Here is an 18,595-nt window from a genome sequence, read left to right as displayed (position 1 = left end):
AGAGTGATTTCTACCTTCGTATGGTCCTTGCATGTTGAAAGTCCTTAAAAAAAATACACAGCTTAAGCCACCATATTGAATTAATTAAAAGCACGAAGCTTGTATTCCTTAATTGGTGACCATGAGCATTTGGGTCATTCGACCTGCGTGAATTTTGTTTAAAGCTCGTGAATATTTTGATGGTTATGCTACTAAACTAAATAGTTCAAAAGAGTGGTAGTGTAAGATTCAATTTTTTTCTCATTTTAGTTGATATTTCTATAATTGTGCAAATAAAATCCTTTTTTTTGTGTGAAAATGAGGATTTACATACATACCACTCAAAGATCAATTTCTACTAGTTTATATATATATGTGTGTGTGTGTGTGTGTGTGTGTATTTTAGGTATGCATGAAAAAATATATTCCAATTTTTAAAAATTAAAATGATTATTTATTTAACGTGATATGAAAGATTTTAGTGGCAAAAATATTAAAACAAAATATAAAAATTATCTATGTAAATTCATAGAAATTGGGTGATTTGTGTTAAATTTTTATTTATGGCTCTCATTTATTTTAATAACTTATAAGTTTTATTTTGATAAGTTAAGTTATTTATTTTCTTAACTCATAAATTATGTCATAATAAATGACAACTTAAGTTATTTACTTTTATAACTCATGATAACTTAAGTTATTTATTTTCTTAACTCATAACTTATGTCATAACTTATGTTATTTATTTTTATAACTCATGACAACTTAATTTATTTATTTTCTTAACTCATAACTTATGTTATAACTTATGATATTTATTTTATAACTCATGATAACTTAAGTTATTAATTTTGTTACTAACTTATGTCATTGATTTTAATAATAATAAAATCAATTAATTTATTAAATCCCTAAAATGAATAGGAATAGGGGTTACTAACTTATGTCATTGATTTTAATAATAAAAATAAACTAATTTATTAAGTTATCATAAGTTCTATTGGTTAGTAACCCCCTTGATGGATGGTGATTAAATATATCATAATTCATAGAATTAGTCCTCTCTATTCTTAACACACCCTGTGCATTTCCCTTCATTAGAAATCACATAAAGTTTTGAGGAATTAGAGAAAGGAACTTCATCTATTCAATATTAAATTTTATTATCATGAATACATATATGTGTCACTTTATTATAAATATGTAAAAATCATGAATTTAAAAGATCTTGACAATTATATATTTTTAAAATTTTTGTCATAGTTGTTAAACATGAATTTCTAACATGTGGTATCAGAGCCTTGATTACTAAATTTATGATTTTTCATATAATTTTATTTAAGTTAATTGTATTAAACTTCAGCTATGAATTAAATCTTGAATTAGATCACTAATGCTAAAGTAAATTGATATGATTGAAATTATTATTTATTTGATATCGATGTTATGTTTAATTTGTTAGTCACCAAAATGACCAAATTAGTAAGTTTAATAGACGTCAAATCAAATGAATTCAGTTACTCATGAGTATGTGATGCTTGTTATGAAATAATCTAACATTATGTTACTAAAATATTAAAATTCATTGATTATAAATTTTTTTTGAATTGTCCAAAGGTTGATCATTCATTTTATAATTTTTTGAATATAATTGTAATCTATTTATATACTTAGTTAAGATATATTTATACATCCAAAGATAATAGACATGTCTAATTTGAGTATAAACAATTACCCATTATATTATATTTAAGTCAAACATCAATTATGCTTATTATTGTGTATTATTATATCACCCAAAAGAAATTTCAATACACTATTATTACTATAATAATTATTTTAATATGATTTTATATGAATATCTATGTAAGTTTAATGTTCGAAGCATTAACGCACGAGCATGTTTTATTTATTTGCAGTAACTACTCATATTTCTCTTCATTCGCAAACTACATCTGTTCAAACTTTCATTGGACTTAACTTCTCTGAATGACGTGAGCAAGTCCAGTTTCACCTTGGAGTTTTGAATCTTAAATCTTAATTTGACACTCATGACTGAGAAATCCCTTGCTCTTACTAATTTTAGCAGTGCCGAGCAAATATCTTTCTATAAAGCTTTGGAAAAATCAAACAGATTAAACTTCATGTTTATGCGAATGACTGTATCAAATAACATAAAGTGTACACTTCCTAACACGACAAATGCTCAAGAATTTATGAAATTTGATAAGAATTGTTCCTAGTTTGACTCTACTGATAAGTTTCTTGTTGAGACACTATTGAGTACTTTAACCAACATGAAATTTTGATGGTTCTCGTACTATGCATGAGCATGTCGTTGAAATAACGAATATAACATCAAGACTTAAGACCCTAGGAATGGAAGTGAATGAAAATTTCCTTATGCAATTTATCATTAACTCCTTGCCTCTTGAGTATGGTCTATTTCACAAGAACTTCAATACTATGAAAGATAAGTGGAATGTGAATGAACTACAATGTATGCTCGTTCAAGAGGAAGCAAGACTTAAGAAAGAAGTAAATCACTCCATTAATCTCATGGGTCATCAAAGAAAAACTGTAAATAAACCTATAAAGAATAATGGAAAGGGCAAACAAAGACCACTAAAGATATTATCATCTACTCCAATTCACAAAGAGAAATATAATGAAATTAAGTGTCATTTTTGCAGAAAGCCTAGACACTATCAAAATGAGTGTTAAAATAAATAAGATTGGTTCGAAAAGAAAGATAAACCTTGTGTTTCTGTATGTTTTGAATCAAATTTGATAGAAGTTATTTATAATACCTGGTGGATTGATTTTGATTGTATCACTCATGTTTATAATACAATGTAGGGATTCCTTACAACCTAAATCATAAACCCAAATGAAAAGTTTGTTTTCATGGGAAACTTTCATGGGAAACCGAGTCAGAGAAACCGAGTCAAAGCGTCAGTTGAAGCTTTTGGAATCTATTAGTTGATTTTAAATACTGGACATCATTTAGACCTTTTTCAAACACTTTATGTCCCTTCTGTTTCTTGTAATTTAATTTCATTTTCTAAACTTGATTTTATTGGATACTCTTTCAAATTTTGAAATTATTGTTTCAGTTTGTTTAAACATAATCATCTCATAGGTTCTGGTATTCTTTGTGATGTTCTATATAAGCTTAAACTTGATAACATTATTACTGAAACCTGATGACTTTGCATCATAATATTGGTACAAAATGAGGTTTTATGAATGAAAGTTCAACTTATTTATGACATAAACGTTTGGGTCATATATCCAAAGAAATAATTGAAAGATTAGTAAAGAATGAAATTCTTAATGAATTGCATTTTATTGATGTTGACACCTATGTGAATTGTATTAAAGGAAAACACACAAATCATGCACTTAAGAAAGCCGCAACAAGAAACACACAGCTTCTTAAATTTATACACACTGATATTTGTGGACCTTATGATGTTCCATTTTTTGGTGGAGAGAAATAGTTTATCACCTTTATTAATGATTTTCACGTTATGATTATATCTACTTATTGTATAAAAAATATCAAGCTATAAATGCCTTAAAGGTGTATATAACTGAGATTGAGAGACAATTAGACAAAAAAATGAAAATTATTAGGTCTAATAGAGGTGGTGAATATTATGGAAGTTACAATGAATCTGGACAATTTTCAGGTCCATTTGCTAAATTTCTTCAAACTAATGACATATGTGTACAATACACTATGCTAGGAACACCACAACAAAATGATATTGTAGAAAGGCAAAACTGTACTCTAATGAAAATGATTAGAAGTATGATGAGTAATTTTTCTTTAACTTCATTATTGTGGATGCATGCTTTAAAGACCACTGCATATTTGTTAAACAGGATTCCCAATAAGGCAGTTCCAAAAACTCCTTTTAAACTGTGGATAGGAAGGAAACCTAATTTAAGACACCTGTATGTTTGGGGTTGCCCAGTAGAAATAAGGTTATATAATTCACATGAAAAGAAACTGGACTCAAGAGCAACCAGTGGTTTCTTCATTGGTTATCCAGAAAAATCTAAAGGGTATAGATTTTATTGTCTTAACCACAATACAAGAATTATTGAAGCTGGAAATGACAAGTTCATTGAAAATGATGAAGTTAGTGGGAGTTTGGAACCACATAAAATGAAGATCCAATAAATTAAGGTTCAAGTTCCTTTACCAAAAAAAATTTTCTCAAGTTGTATTCCTATAGTTGTTGAACAGTTTGACAACTTAGAAGAACAACAGATATACGATCAAATACCCCACAATGAAACTATCACTAATGAACCTATATTAGATGAACCACATGAAGTAGTACCTAGAAAGTCTCAACGACAAAAACAGTCTACTATTTTCGATGATTATGTGGTTTATCTACATGAATCTGAATTTGACTTAGGAGTCAATGAAGATCCAGTTTCATTTTCATTAGCCATAAAAAAATGCAAATTCTTCTAAATGGTTAGATGCAATGAAAGATGAGTTGAAATCGATGGATCACAATAAAGTCTGGGATGTCGTTGAATTGTTTGAAGGTTGTAAAAGAGTCGGCTATAAATGAGTCTTTAAGACTAAGCGCGACTTAAATGACAATATTGAACGATATAAAGCCAGGCTAGATTCCAAAGGTTTCACTCAGAAAGATGACATTGACTATAAAGAAACATTTTCTCTAGTTTCTAAGAAATATTCATTTAGAATTATCATGACACTAGTAGCTTATTATGATTTGGAGCTACACTAAATGGATGTGAAAACTATCTTTCTGAATGAGAATTTAGATAAAGAGGTCCACATGAGTCAACCTGAAGGATTTTTTGTTGAAGGAAAGGAACACATGGTGTGTAAACTTAAGAAATCAATATACGGACTTAAGCAAGCTTCCCGACAATCGTATCATAAGTTCAATGATACCATCTTTTTCTTTGGATTTAAATAAAACACTGTTGATCGGTGTATATATCTAAAGGTCAGTGGGTGCAATATCATATTTCTCATTTTATATGTTGATGACATCTTGTTGGCTACTAATAATCTTGGCTTATTATATGAAACCAAACATTTTCTCTCTAAGAACTTTAAAATGAAAGATATGAGTGAGTCATCATATGTTATTGGAATTAAAATATTTAGTGATAGATCACAAGGATTGTTAGGGTTGTCTCAGAAAACATATATCAAAAGAGTTCTTAATAGATTTAATATGGTAGGGTGCTCAGCAAGTATTTCTCCAATTAAAAAATGAGATAAATTTAGCCTTATGCATTGTCCAAAGAATGATTTAGAAAGTAAACAAATGGAAGAAATTCCTTATGCATATATTGTTAGAATCTTAATGTATGCTCAGACTTGTATCAGACCAGACATTAGCTTTGTTGAAGGAATGCTGGGCAGGATCAAAGTAATCCGAGAATAGATCATTAGAAAGCTGCAAAGAAAGTTTTGAGGTATCTGCAAGAAATAAATGACCACATACTCACTTATAGAAGATCTAAAAATCTTGAAGTGATAAAATATGCAGATTTAGATGTTGCTGGATGTGTTGATATAAGAAAATCAACATTTGGCTATCTGTTCCTTCCAGCTGAAGGACCAATCTCATAGAAAAGTACGAAGCAGACTATCACAACTGCTTCCACAACGAAAGTTGAATTTGTGGCTCACTTTGAAGCTACAATTTTATTTCAAGACTTGGAATTGTCGACATATTGCCAAGCCGCTGAAAATTTATTGTGATAACTTCGCAGCAGTCTTCTTTTGTAAATACAACAAGTATTTTAAAGGTGCTAAACACATGTAATTAAAATGTCTTGTCTTTAAGAAAGAAATTCAGAAATATAGGGTATTAATTGGGCATATTGACACAAATCTCATAATTGCATATCATTTGACAAAAGGGTTGCCACCGAAGACATTTAACAAATATGTCGTGAGGATGAGCATTACCAAAACCCTTTATTAGTTTTATGTTGTTTGTATTTTGACACTTTGGGCTCAATTTTCATGTTTCTGATATTTATAAATCTTGTTTTTATAGTTACTGTACACTTTATGTTGCACGATGTTCAACAAAATTTGTCTTTTAATATACATTATGAAACCATGATGTTAATTCTCATTATGCTGAGTATGTAATTGATATTGTGATACATGAAAGGGACTGTATCAATAAATTAATGCACAACCGTCCGTGATTCATATTAATTTCATACTTATTAAATAATTTATGATTTAACCAATATAAAGAAGGATTTATCTTACATTTTATGCACTATTAAAGTTAAGTGAGCCAAGTGAGAAAATGTTAAAAAAAAATTTTATGACTCATATTTATTTTAATAACTTATGAGTTTTATTTTGATAAATTAAGTTATTTATTTTATTAAATCATAACTTATGTCATAATAAATGACAACTTAAGTTATTTATTTTTATAACTCACAAAAACTTAGGTTATTTATTTTCTTAACTCATAACTTATATTATTTATTTTTAAACTCATGATAACTTAAGTTATTTATTTTCTTAACTCATAACTTATGTCATAACTTATGATATTTATTTTTATAACTCATGATAACTTAAGTTGTTAATTTTCTTAACTCATAGCTTATGTCATAACTAGTGATAACTTATGATGTTTATTTTTGTAACTCATGTAATTCCTAAAATGAATTGGGGTTACTAACTTATGTCATTGATTTAATAATAAAAATTAATTAATTTACTAAATTATCATAAATCCTATTGGTTAGTAACCCCCTTGATGGATGGTGGTTAAATAAAACATAATTCAGATAATGAGTAATCTCTCTTCCTAACACACCCCGTACATTTCCCTCCATCAGAAAATACAGAAAATTTTCAAGGGATTAGAGAGAGAAACTCCATCTCTTTAAGATCAAATTTTATTATCATGAATACATGTATGTGTTAGTTTATTATAGATATGTAAAAAACATAAATTTAAAAGATCTTGACAATTGTGTATTTTTAGAATTTGTGTCATGATCGTTAAACATGAATTTCTAACAATTTGTATGCTGAGCTCTTAAACAAAAATGTAAATAAATACTAATAAAATCAATATAATCTAATGAACATGAGTTTGGACCAACCACAGAGAGAAAAATTCTCGGCGGCTCCTAAACTTTGATCTTAAAATAACAAAATCTATTTGTCCAACAAAGCAATTTGCTTTGCTTTAAATAATTTCAAACTGGCTACTGCTTTCATTCTACAACCCCTGTTTCATGCTTGTGAAGGAACAATTTTTTGCATTTTTTAAACACTCCATGTATGATCACTATGGGCGATTGAAAACTCAAATCGATCAACCCAGCTAAAAAAGTCAGTTTTCTGATTTTTTTTCTTTTTTTAGTAAATTTTCATGTCTTCTTGTATTAAGAGTGATTTTTTTGTACTAATTAAATAATTGGAGTTACTATTTTTTGTGGGATGTATTGTATACACATCTTAGAACAATCCTATGCTCAAATTTCTCTAAAACTTCAGCAATAAGTATTTAAATAACTGTTATAGCTTTTTTTGCTTGGCTCCTAATCTATATTTTTCTTTAATTATTATTGGTTCTTGATATTCCCATTCACTTAAAATTTTAGAAAATATTAATTTATTGAAACTAATTATATGAGTGTAACCCAAATCACCTCCAAATTAAACTCTAAATAGATAATTAACACCACTTGAACACCTAATCACATCAAGATAATTGAATATCATATCCACAATAATTAAAAGCATAATCAACCATAAAATACTATCTCTTCTTTGTATTTTCTCATTCACAAGTTTGCAATATTCACAGAACTTCACCCAAAAGACAAAATATATTAATATAGAGGACTTAAAAAGCTGAAATACCAAAAACAAGGCCAAAGACATCATTTTTAATAGAAATATAATCTTCTATATTCATTATCTCATCCTTCATATCCCCACACAATCCTACATCATAAAATTCTGATATTTTTATATATATAACTTTATATAAAAACATCTTTTTCTCAGCATCTCTATTGCAAGAAGAAGCAGACAGCTGAACAATCATCCACCGCAGAAGAAGGAAATTTACGCCTCCATGCCTTAGTTGCTGCTTCCACCACCATCTTCGCCGCCTCCCCGCTGCTCATCTCCTCAGCAGACGCCACCATTGTCACAACTTCCTCATTGGTCAGCACATCCCACACCTGAAATATTACACTAAAACCACTGAATTCATCCTACGAATATACATTTTTACGTCCTCTTCAATTAAAGTTACGATTTTGAAAGTTTACATTGTAAAAAGTTATGATTTTGAGTTCATATAAGATGTAATTTACTGAATTCATTCTGCGAATATATAGCTTTACGTCCCCTTCAATCGAAGTTGTGATTTTGAAATTGTACATTGTAAAAAGTTATGATTTTGAGTTCATACAAGATGGAATCTGTAAATTCTGAACACATAAGAGCGGTATAAGGGAAGTTTTCATATAAAGTCTTAGTGAATGTATATGTACGCACCCCATCGGTGGCGAGGACAATGAAGAGATCGGCGGGAGGGTTCAGGCGGTGGTGGGAGATCTCCGGGACGGCAATGAGACCGTAGTTCTTGAGCTGGAAATCTCCGAAGGCACGGGCCATTGATAAGCCGGAGCTGTTGCCGTCCGGCATCCATATGCGCTGTATGTTCGGCTCGTCTTCCATGGCAAATACTCGCCCATTGCTGCTTCTTATTCGCTCCGCTTCCTCTGCGTACAATGCATATAAGAATTTAAAGATTTAACATCTAAAACTTCAATTTTTACATGTATATCATCATAAAAATATATATTTTAATTTTTAAAATGAATAATTACATAGAGAAACAATAATATTTAGAAATTAAATGATCATTTGATTTTTTTATTAAATTATTTAGAATTTTGTGAAAATGAAAAATGTGAGTTGAGGTTTTACATTAAATTTTGATATTTGAGTGATAATTTGAAAAATCGATAAAAGATAGTGGTTGATTTGTAAATAGCAAGTTTTGGGTGATTTGTGTGTATTCTCCTCTTTTTATAAATAAAAATTGTGATATTTTTTATGTGATATAAAAGTTTTGGATCATACAAATATAAGAGAAGAATTTAGAAAATAAATGAAAAAAAGTGGTAGATTTCTAAATAACAAGTTTCACATGGCCTCTATGCAATTGACCCCTAAGTGATATAAAAGATTTGAAAGGTACAAATATAAAATATTTCCCTTATAAGATATCAAAACAAATCTCTAAATTGAATGCAAAAATTTTCCTATAATATCAATTGAAAATGAATAAGTAGAAATAAAACTAAAATACACTTCAAATTTTATAAATTGAACTCTGATAATTCAAATTAAGGGTCCGTTTGGGACAACTTATTTGGTGTGTTGGTGTTTTGAAAACGCACCTGACCTGTTTGGGTAAATTGTGTTTTGGCAGCTTATGTGTTTTCAAAACGCATAAACAACGTTTTCACACCGCACCAATCTAGGTGCGGTAACAACTTATTGACAACAATCTGACTTTTTCAAAAAATAAAAATTTGTAATAGCCACACCTAACTTATCAGCAGATTATTTTTAATCAGATTATCAGCAAATTATTCAATAAGCTACCGCTATCCCAAACAGACTCTAAATCATAAGTTCAGACTCGTTTTATATCAAAACTTGTAAAGTGTGTACGTACGTGGCACGCTGGGCTTGAGGTCAATCGTGAGCTGGACTGCCTTCAGTCGACCTTCTTTAGTCAAAGTCCCCAAAACCGCTCTGGAATCCCCAAGATTTGCGACAATTACATCTTCGCCCTACAATAAAAAACAAATTCTCATTTGCAATTTCATACCTGACATCTAAACTTCCATTTTTCCATAAAAGCCATGGCTTTTTCAAAAGTTAAATTTATGATATTTACATTTTCAGGTGTCATAAAAGCTTAGGTGAAATAAATGTAAAAAATAAAATGTCATTGTTTGATTGGTAAATTAATAGGTTTTAGGTGGTATGAATGTAAATGCCCTCCAATCTCCATGAATCTCCATGGCTCGTGTTCGTCGTGTTCGAAATTGGCTTGTGTTCGAAATTAACTCGTGAACAGTGTGTTTGTGTTCGGCTCGATTTAAATATTTGTGTTAGTGTTTGGCTCGAAATTGACTCGTTAAAATTAAATTGAATAAAATAGATGTAAACTATTGGATTCAAACCTATACCAAATATATACAAAAGAAGACATTAACCACATTATCATGCGAGTTGTTATAATTTAAACATAGATATAAATATATGTAATACATTATTATATAAATAATATATGAAATATATTATTATATAAATAATTATATAATTTTTTTTTTATTTCGAGCTAGAACGAGCCGAACACGAGCGAACAAAGAGTTATTTGTGTTTGGCTCATTTATAACTCGAGCTTTAAAAACTTATTAAGTAAACGAGCCGAACATGAACTACTTAACAGCCGAACACGAACAACTAGCTTTTTTGACAGCCCTATCCATGAAAAAGAGAATTTACATTCATACCACACAATATTTACATATTTACATATCTACATATCTAATACATGAAATTTTATACTTACATCAAAACACTCAATTATCAAACACATTTTTTTTCTTAATTTACATACAATTCTTATTTATTTATATATCTCACACCAAAATATTCATCTTTACACAGATAAGGCTTAAAAACGGCACAGCTGCCATTTTCTAAAAGTGGATACACATTTTCTTGCTTGAATTTAAAAGACCAAAGTATTATATATGTAAATATGAAAGTTTAGGCGTAAATACATGAGAATTATGCGCAACACTTCTAAATTTCCATAAATTTATCAATGTAAAGGGACTAAATAGCAAAAAAGCCAATTAAAGACCTGTTTGATAATTGTAACAGCAGTCGTGCCACTATAAGAGCAGTCCATGTGGGTGAGGAGCTTAAGCTCCCCGTCCATGGCCTTGAAAGCATTGATGCTCGCCTCCTTCCACTCCTCCACCAACTCTAATGAGCCAATCCGATAATTTTCGCCTTCTTTCGAGCATTTCTCGACATCGCGGTGGCCGGCGAGGGCGAAATTCGCTATAACGTTTCGATGGCTGAGTAACAAAGAAGGAAGATAGTCTCTCACGACTCTGCTTACTATGTGCCCGTTCTTGCCATGACCATCAAAGACTCCGCAGAAGACTCCATCCTCCGCTCCATAACCCTAAATTTGTTTACGGATCAAAATTTCGATAAAACTAGACCAGTTGAATCAAAATTTAATTCGGTTTAAATGATTGGGTCATAAATAAACTGAAGTTTAATTCTTTGTTGGAATTTGATTATGAACAAACATTAATTATGAATTATAACATCAATTTAATGTCATGAATCATATATTTATCTTAATCAAATGTTGCATATATGATAAACTTTGGTCCATTAATGCCACATTATCTCTTCATGAAAATGTGTATTTTACATTTTAAAGGTTAAAATGCTGATATTTTTAATGAAATATGAATGATTTGAGCTTTAAAAGAAGAAAAACTAATATTTGATGGATATAATAAATTAATCCAATAAATAATGGTTAAGAAGAGAATATGCAAAGTAAAATATAAAAAAGAAAGAAAATGGAGTAGAGAGAGAATATGAATTGTTGAAAGAGAAGAAGGACCTGACAGAGAATGGCAGAGTCTTGGTTAGGGCCCTTCCTTCCTTGTCTTGAGTAGAGAGAAGATAGCCTCCTTATCCCACCTCCATTAACGCAGTCTGAAGCTTGCTTTCCACCCACATATACTATGTTTTCCTCACTCTCATCCTTCCATGTCCATGAAGAAGAATAGCAGATTCCCATATCTTCTTTACACCCACAGAGAAATAGTAGAGAGAGAGAGGAAGCTAGGGGCTGTTTAGAGAGATAACCATCATTGATTCAGCGCATATATATATATATATATATATAATATATATATATAAACAAAGAAATGAAGAGAGACTATTATACGACCCTCTAGTCGTTCTTAATGTGCCTATGAATTCGAGTACTAACTGCTTGAGGCCAGCTATGTAAGAAATGATTCAAACCCTTAACCTGAGGGGTCTTATACCGTGGATGCCAACCAACAAGTACTCGCCACTATATATGTATAAATATAAAGATGAAACGCAAAAAGTGTTTGTTTACCTCATATGTGCTAATTCGAGCCACATGGAATCGAACCTAGGACCGAGAGGACTCACGTTGAAGCTGCCAACCAACATGCCACCAATTGCTAGAGAGAGAAAAAAACGGACGCCTGCATGCATAAAAAAGATTTTGAAAAGTGATTTAAAATTTTAATATGAACTTGATTTGACTCGAATTTTACTAATCTTTATATCAGTGACTATGAAATTGTTGAAATTGAAGTTCCTATTAAATTTTAATTGAAATTTGAATATTTATTGAACGAAAAATTATATTGATATTGATGTCAAATAATTTATATATATATATATACCTTTCCTTATTTCAGAGTGTTGTATAAACATATATATATCTGTGTGTGTGTGTGTGTGTGTGTGTGCGCGTGTGCGTGTGCGTGTGCGTGTGCGTGTGCGTGTGCGTGTGTGTGTGTGTGTGTGAGAGAATCATAAGATTTAAAATAATGGAGTTGGTGATTTTGATTATATTTTAAGCTATAATTTTAATATAAAAAACAATGGTGTAGTTGTCATAGACTAAAAAAAATGTAATAATTTAGACAAAAAAAACCTACCCTACCTTCCCAACTTCAATAAACTATGTTAGTGACTAAGTACGTATCCCATAATCCGGACAAGTGTAACCATGAGCTTATAGTCTACTTTACAATCACCGACCATAATAAAAAAATAAATAAATAAATACAAATTTATAATGATGTTTTTTGATTAGTTTTGCATGCCTATCGTCATTGCCTATTATTTAATTATATCTTAACAATAAATTAATTACAATAAAAATATATATTTTTTTATTTTTGATGTTTTGTGGTCGATGTTGATCAACAGTGTTTAGTTATATCTTATCGTCATGTTTACATCCAATCCATACAAATATATTTAATTGATGCTTTAAAGAGCGTAAAATAATTACAATAAAAGTTAGGGGAAATAATATAAAAAATATAAAATTAAGCTCATGCTTTCCTCTTACAAACCCCCTTTTATTCTTCTTCAAATTCAGGGTTCGTTTGGGGGCAGCTTATAAGTGCGGGCGGCGTTTCGTACCGTTTGGTTCGCGCGTTTCGCCAGCTTATCCGAAACTTCGTTTGAGTTTTTACACTAAATGCAGGCCGCGGGTTGACCCCTGCGGCCGGCCAGCTGACCGCGTTTTAAGATAAACAGCTTATCCTGAAACGCACAAGCTGGCCCAAACGGACCCTCAAGCCTCTTTGAATCACTCAAACGGCTTTCTTTAAGAATAAATGCAACATTCCTAATAATATAACCACAAAAACTCTCTTTTCGTACCCTCTAAAACAAGTAAATATTACATGCGACGATCGCTCGTCTGGATGGGCCGCCATGTGATACATGAGAATGTGGTCGTATCCGGACCGCCATACATACTTTCAAACCCCTCGTCAGAAAGACCCTTCAGGACCCATCCCCAAGAATTCCTTGAATAAGAATACATCATTAACATAGAAGTATGGTAAGGTTTAATGTTCGATTTAGGTTAAATTTGGGGTTGGTAACCTAGCTAGGGTGCCAAGCTCTAATCGGTTGTGGGGGTACTAACAGAATTACCTTTCAAGTCTTTAGTTTTAGATCTACTTAAACTAATTGCTTTAGACTTTATTATCAGCCTCCAGAATTTAAGTTTTTCCAAAAATCTTTCTCTAGTCATATCCACGAGAAAGATATCACTCCCGAAAAATATACACTAAGGTTCATCCTCCTATAATTGTACAGCTAAAACATCCATAAATAAAACAAAAACATGTGTACTTAAACCCGATCCCTGATGTAATTAGGGTTGTTAATGATCTGATTTCGTGCTGATCTGAGGTCGGTTCAAATCAGCTTAACAAAATTCAATCCAAAATTTTAGCCAAAGCTCGACTAGTTAATTTCGATCCAAGCCAAAATTCAAATCATTTTTTAAGCGATTAATGATTTTTGAGCTAAAATCGCTGTATTCATTATCATATATTGTTAATGATCCGATTTCGAGTAGACATGGGGTGGTCGGCTCTAAATCGGTTCGAAAAAAAATTCGATCAAAAAATTTGGCTTGCAGCTCAGCTCGTTTATTTCTATCCGATCTTGATCAAAGCCAAAATTCAAATAAATCTTTGAGTGATTAACGAAATTCGAGCTAAATTTAATGCTCTAGATGTAATCCAACTGAAATTGGAAAATATCTGACAAACCTCATACTTGCTAAACTGTAAACCCTAAACATATTCTTCAAAATAAATAAAAATAAAACAAAAATAGTAGAGGAGGGGAAGGAGGAGAAAAATGAGAGATTTTGGTCACTCTAAGCCGCGGTCTCTCGCTCTGTTCCCAGCTAGCTCCTATTTCAACTATATATCACGTGGGTTTTGGGGATGAAGGTGATGGTTTTAGACAGAACTTAGAGGGACATGTGAGGGTTTCTGAGAGAGGCGAGGGCTTCAGGTAGAGAAGATGAGAAGCCGGGAGGAGAGATTAAGGTAAGACCGGGAGGGAAGTGATTTTGGGTGAGATATAAAATTAGTTCTGACGGCTTATAAAAGACTTTAATTGCATCGATTATTAACACAGTTATCAAGAGTAGTTCCCACCACTTAATAATAAAATACATCGATTAAAATCCTATCAGATGACGGGTTCAAATATAATCATCAAACTATAGCATATTCGTTAATATTTGCTTATAATCGATATGCTATTCCATTGATTATAATTAAAACTAGTTGTGAAATAAAATACTATTGATAAGAGATATTATATGAATTAGTTATGGTGTTGCAAATAACCAAGTTAAAAAAACAATCGCAAAACTATTGGCAATTAGAAATTTTTTTTTTGACGTATAACAAACTGTAATTTTTTCCGTTGGTTCTACAGTTTTTTTCTATAGTCATTAGGGTTTTTCTCATGACTTTAGAAAAGGAAATAAGATTGGTCGGTTCAGCTGATTCAATCATGAAACGATCATTCAATTTGGTTTAAGCGCAGAACCGTTTCGACATAGGAGAGCGATTGAAGAACTGATTCAATTTTTAAAGAAACCGCTTGTTCAAATATTATTCAATTCTAACATTTTAATTTTGATTCAATGACAAACAATATGATATGTAAACTTAAAATAAATAGAATATCGTTTCATAAATTTTTATTTAGAGCACTATTAAAAATATTATTTTAGATGAAAATATTATTTATTAAATTAATAAAAAAATATTATTATTATTATTATTATTTTACTTTCTACTTTTTATGAGCTAGGGTTTGCTCGCTAGTAGCCGTTCTTCTTTTGATCCGTGCAATTTTCGCATAACACTCGATTGAGCTTTGGTCATCCACCATGAGCGAGGCATTCGAAAGATACGAACGGCAATATTGCGAAATCTCCGCTTCTCTCTCGCGCAAATGCGTGGCGGCCGCCGCTATGGATGGAGGTGATCAATCCAGCCATGCAATTTCAACTTTGAATCGCTCATTACTGTGTTTTTAATTTATGGATGAAATCAATCCTTCTTTGAATCTCTCAGAACAAAAGAAGCAGAAGATCTCAGAGGCGAAGTCTGGTCTAGATGATGCTGCAATCTTGGTAACTGATTTAATACTGTTCTGAAGGTATGTGGAATCTCCATTCTTGTTCTATACGCATATTTTGTTGAAAGAACTTTGTCTTGATTTATGTAGATCCGAAAAATGGATCTTGAGGCTAGAAGCTTGCAGCCGAGTGTGAAGGCAGCATTGCTAGCGAAGCTGCGGGAATACAAATCTGATCTGAATAACCTAAAGAGCGAAGTTAAAAGAATCAGTTCGCCTGATGCGAAGAATGCTGCAAGAGAGGAGCTGTTGGAATCTGGGATTGCAGATGCGAAAAGTGTATGATTTTGCTTGCCCATTATTCTCAAGTCTCATAGTTATTACATACATACTACTAAAATCCAATGTATTCACATATCTAAAATCTAAACTGCTAAATGTAACCCGAATTTTGTGTGCCCCGTTTATCATCTCATAAGAAAATTATGACCACGAGGATATAATTTTTAGAAGAGAACTGAGAGCATGCGGATTAAGGCTTTAGAAGGAAATTATAATCACGAGGATTTTAAAGTTTTGACCATCAAACTTATAATAGCCTTTAGATTGCAATCTGTGTGTTACTTTATTGATTTTCTTTTAATTTTTTTTTTTAAAGGAGCCTTGCTAAAAGTGGAGGATTGCGTTAGGTAGTTGACAACCAGCGTAAAACTTGTCGAAAAAATCATGACATGAATCATTTTGATCTTTGTGTAAGTGCTAGGGCGTCACCTGACAGCGACGCGCTGTATAGCCTGAATACAGTGAAAAGTGTGCAAGGGCCGCTACACCGGCGCCCGGGCGTAGTGTTAAATAAGCAAGTGTTCCCACATTATGGGCGAATGCGGGTAAAAAAGTTTGTCCATGAAACCAATGAAACTAATATTTGGATAAGATCTTGGAATATAGGTACTCTCAATGATAAATTAATGAAATTAGTTGATATAATGATTCATAGAAAAATTAATATCTTATGCATTCAAGAAACTAAGTGAGTTAGATAAAAAACTAATGAGATTGATAATTTAGGTTTTAAACTTTAGTATTCTGGTAAGAGTCGCACTAAAAATGGTGTAGGTGTAATTATAAATAAGAGTTTGAAAGATAATGCTGTAAAAATTAATAGAGTTGGAGATAGAATTATAACCCTTAAGATTATCATTGATACTAAGATTTTTAATATTTTAAGTACTTATGCTCCTCAAATAGGTTTAGATACAGGGTCTAAAGATAAATTTTGGAATAACTTAGAAGTCTTAATACAAATGATACCTCTTGAAGAAAGAATTTTTATTGGAGGAGATTTAAATGGACATGTCGGTAGAGTGGTAGAAGACTTCAGAAATACTCATGGTGGCTATGGTTTTGGAGTAACTAATGAAGAAGGTAGAGCTATTTTAGATTTTGCTTTAGCAGATTTTGTTATTACTAATACTTTATTCAAGAAAAGAGATGAGCATCTTATTACTTATAAGTATGAACCTAATAAAACAGAAATTGATTATTTTCTTATGAGAAGAAGTGATCGTCGCGATTGTAAAGATTGTAAGGTCATTCCAAGCAAAAATTTAAGTACCCAACATCGTTTATTAACTCTAGATTTTAATATTAAGAGTTGTAAAGTAAAGAATACTAGGACTCAGCATCGCATAATTAGATGGAAAAACTTAAAAGACACAAATAAAATTATTTTTATGAGTAAAATTCAACATTTCAAAATTTGGGATATTCATGAAGAAATAAATGTTATGTGGTATAAAATAATAAACACTATTAAGCAAGTAACAAAAGATGTGCTTGGAGAATCAAAAGAAATTTTTTTTATAAATAACAATAGTTGGTTGTGGAATAATAATGTGCAAGAGAAGATAAAATATAAGAAACTATGTTATAAAAATTAGTTTAAATGTAAAAACTTAGAGAACAAGAAAAGATATCAAATGACCCGCAAAGAGTCTAAAAGAAAAATCCGTGACGCTAAAAATTCTGCTTTTAATAATTTTTATAATATATTAGATTCTAAGGAGGGTGAAAAATATATGTATAAACTAGCATATATGTATAAACTAGCCTATGTATAAACTAGCCAAACAAAGAGAAAAGAAAAGTAAAGATGTAACACAAGTAAAGTGTATTAAAGATAAAAATCAAAAAACACTTTTCTTAGAAAAAGATATTCAACATAAATGGGTGAGTTACTTTGATAAACTTTTTAATGAAGTTTCTGAAAATACGATTGACCTTAGGATCTTAATATCGTGAATAATAATAAAACGTTTCATTTTTACCGGCGCATTAGTAAAAAAGAAGCTGAGGAGGCTTTAAAGAAAACCAAGGGTGGAAAGTCTATAGGACCTAATGATATCCCAATTGAAGTGTGGAAATATTTGGGAGATTTGAGAGTTTCTTGACTTACTAAACTCTTTAATATTATTTTAAAACCTAAAAAGATGCCTGAGGAGTGGATGAAGAGTATTTTGGTCCCCATTTTTAAGAATAAAGGGGATGCACAAGAGTGTGCAAATTATAAAGGAATTAAGTTGATGTGTCATACTTTAAAGTTATGGGAGAGGGTAATTAAATATAGGTTAAGACACATCACAAAGATTTCTCATAATCAATTTGAATTTATGTCGGGCGGGACTATTATGGAAGCTATACATTTATTGAGAGGTTTAATTGAGAAGTTCAGAGATAATAAGGAGAATCTATATTTGATTTTTATTGATTTAGAAAAATCTTACGATAAGGTTCCAAGAGATATCCTTTAGA

General features: G+C 30.9%; 2 protein-coding genes across 2 annotated transcripts in view; one reads left to right on the top strand and one right to left on the bottom strand.

Annotated features, from left to right (window-relative positions):
* Positions 1 to 7,923: 7,923 nt before the first annotated feature.
* Positions 7,924 to 11,976, bottom strand: LOC110038848 (probable protein phosphatase 2C 12). The gene is made up of 5 exons (XM_020743768.1): positions 11,727 to 11,976; positions 10,941 to 11,270; positions 9,738 to 9,855; positions 8,546 to 8,772; positions 7,924 to 8,226 (listed from the first exon to the last, which is right to left on the bottom strand). Exons 1-5 carry the CDS (start codon positions 11,904 to 11,906, stop codon positions 8,053 to 8,055), a joined length of 1,029 nt encoding a protein of 342 aa, XP_020599427.1. The 5' UTR covers positions 11,907 to 11,976; the 3' UTR covers positions 7,924 to 8,052.
* A 3,545-nt stretch (positions 11,977 to 15,521) lies between these two features.
* The window catches only part of LOC110034333 (vesicle transport v-SNARE 11-like), an 8,811-nt gene continuing 5,737 nt past the window's right edge, over positions 15,522 to 18,595 (top strand). Inside the window, exons 1-3 of the mRNA XM_020738612.1 lie at positions 15,522 to 15,687; positions 15,781 to 15,839; positions 15,935 to 16,123. Coding sequence (XP_020594271.1) covers positions 15,594 to 15,687; positions 15,781 to 15,839; positions 15,935 to 16,123 — 342 coding nt within the window. The 5' untranslated portion in view covers positions 15,522 to 15,593. The remainder of the gene's footprint in view (positions 15,688 to 15,780; positions 15,840 to 15,934; positions 16,124 to 18,595) is intronic.

Source organism: Phalaenopsis equestris, unplaced genomic scaffold (assembly GCF_001263595.1).
Source record: "Phalaenopsis equestris unplaced genomic scaffold, ASM126359v1 Scaffold000002, whole genome shotgun sequence".
Classification (NCBI taxonomy): Eukaryota; Viridiplantae; Streptophyta; class Magnoliopsida; order Asparagales; family Orchidaceae; genus Phalaenopsis; species Phalaenopsis equestris.
The sequence above is the reverse complement of the archived record's forward strand: the minus strand, read 5'-3'. Positions and strand labels throughout refer to the sequence as shown.

Coding starts and splice junctions, on each gene's coding strand:
- LOC110038848 (XM_020743768.1), bottom strand. CDS start 11,906: ATGGGAATCTGCTATTCTTCTTCATGGACATGGAAGGATGAGAGTGAG. Junction 11,271..11,726: donor ACTCTGCCATTCTCTGTCAG/GTCCTTCTTCTC, acceptor AAACAAATTTAG/GGTTATGGAGCGGAGGATGG. Junction 8,227..8,545: donor TTGTCCTCGCCACCGATGGG/GTGCGTACATAT, acceptor GTAATATTTCAG/GTGTGGGATGTGCTGACCAA.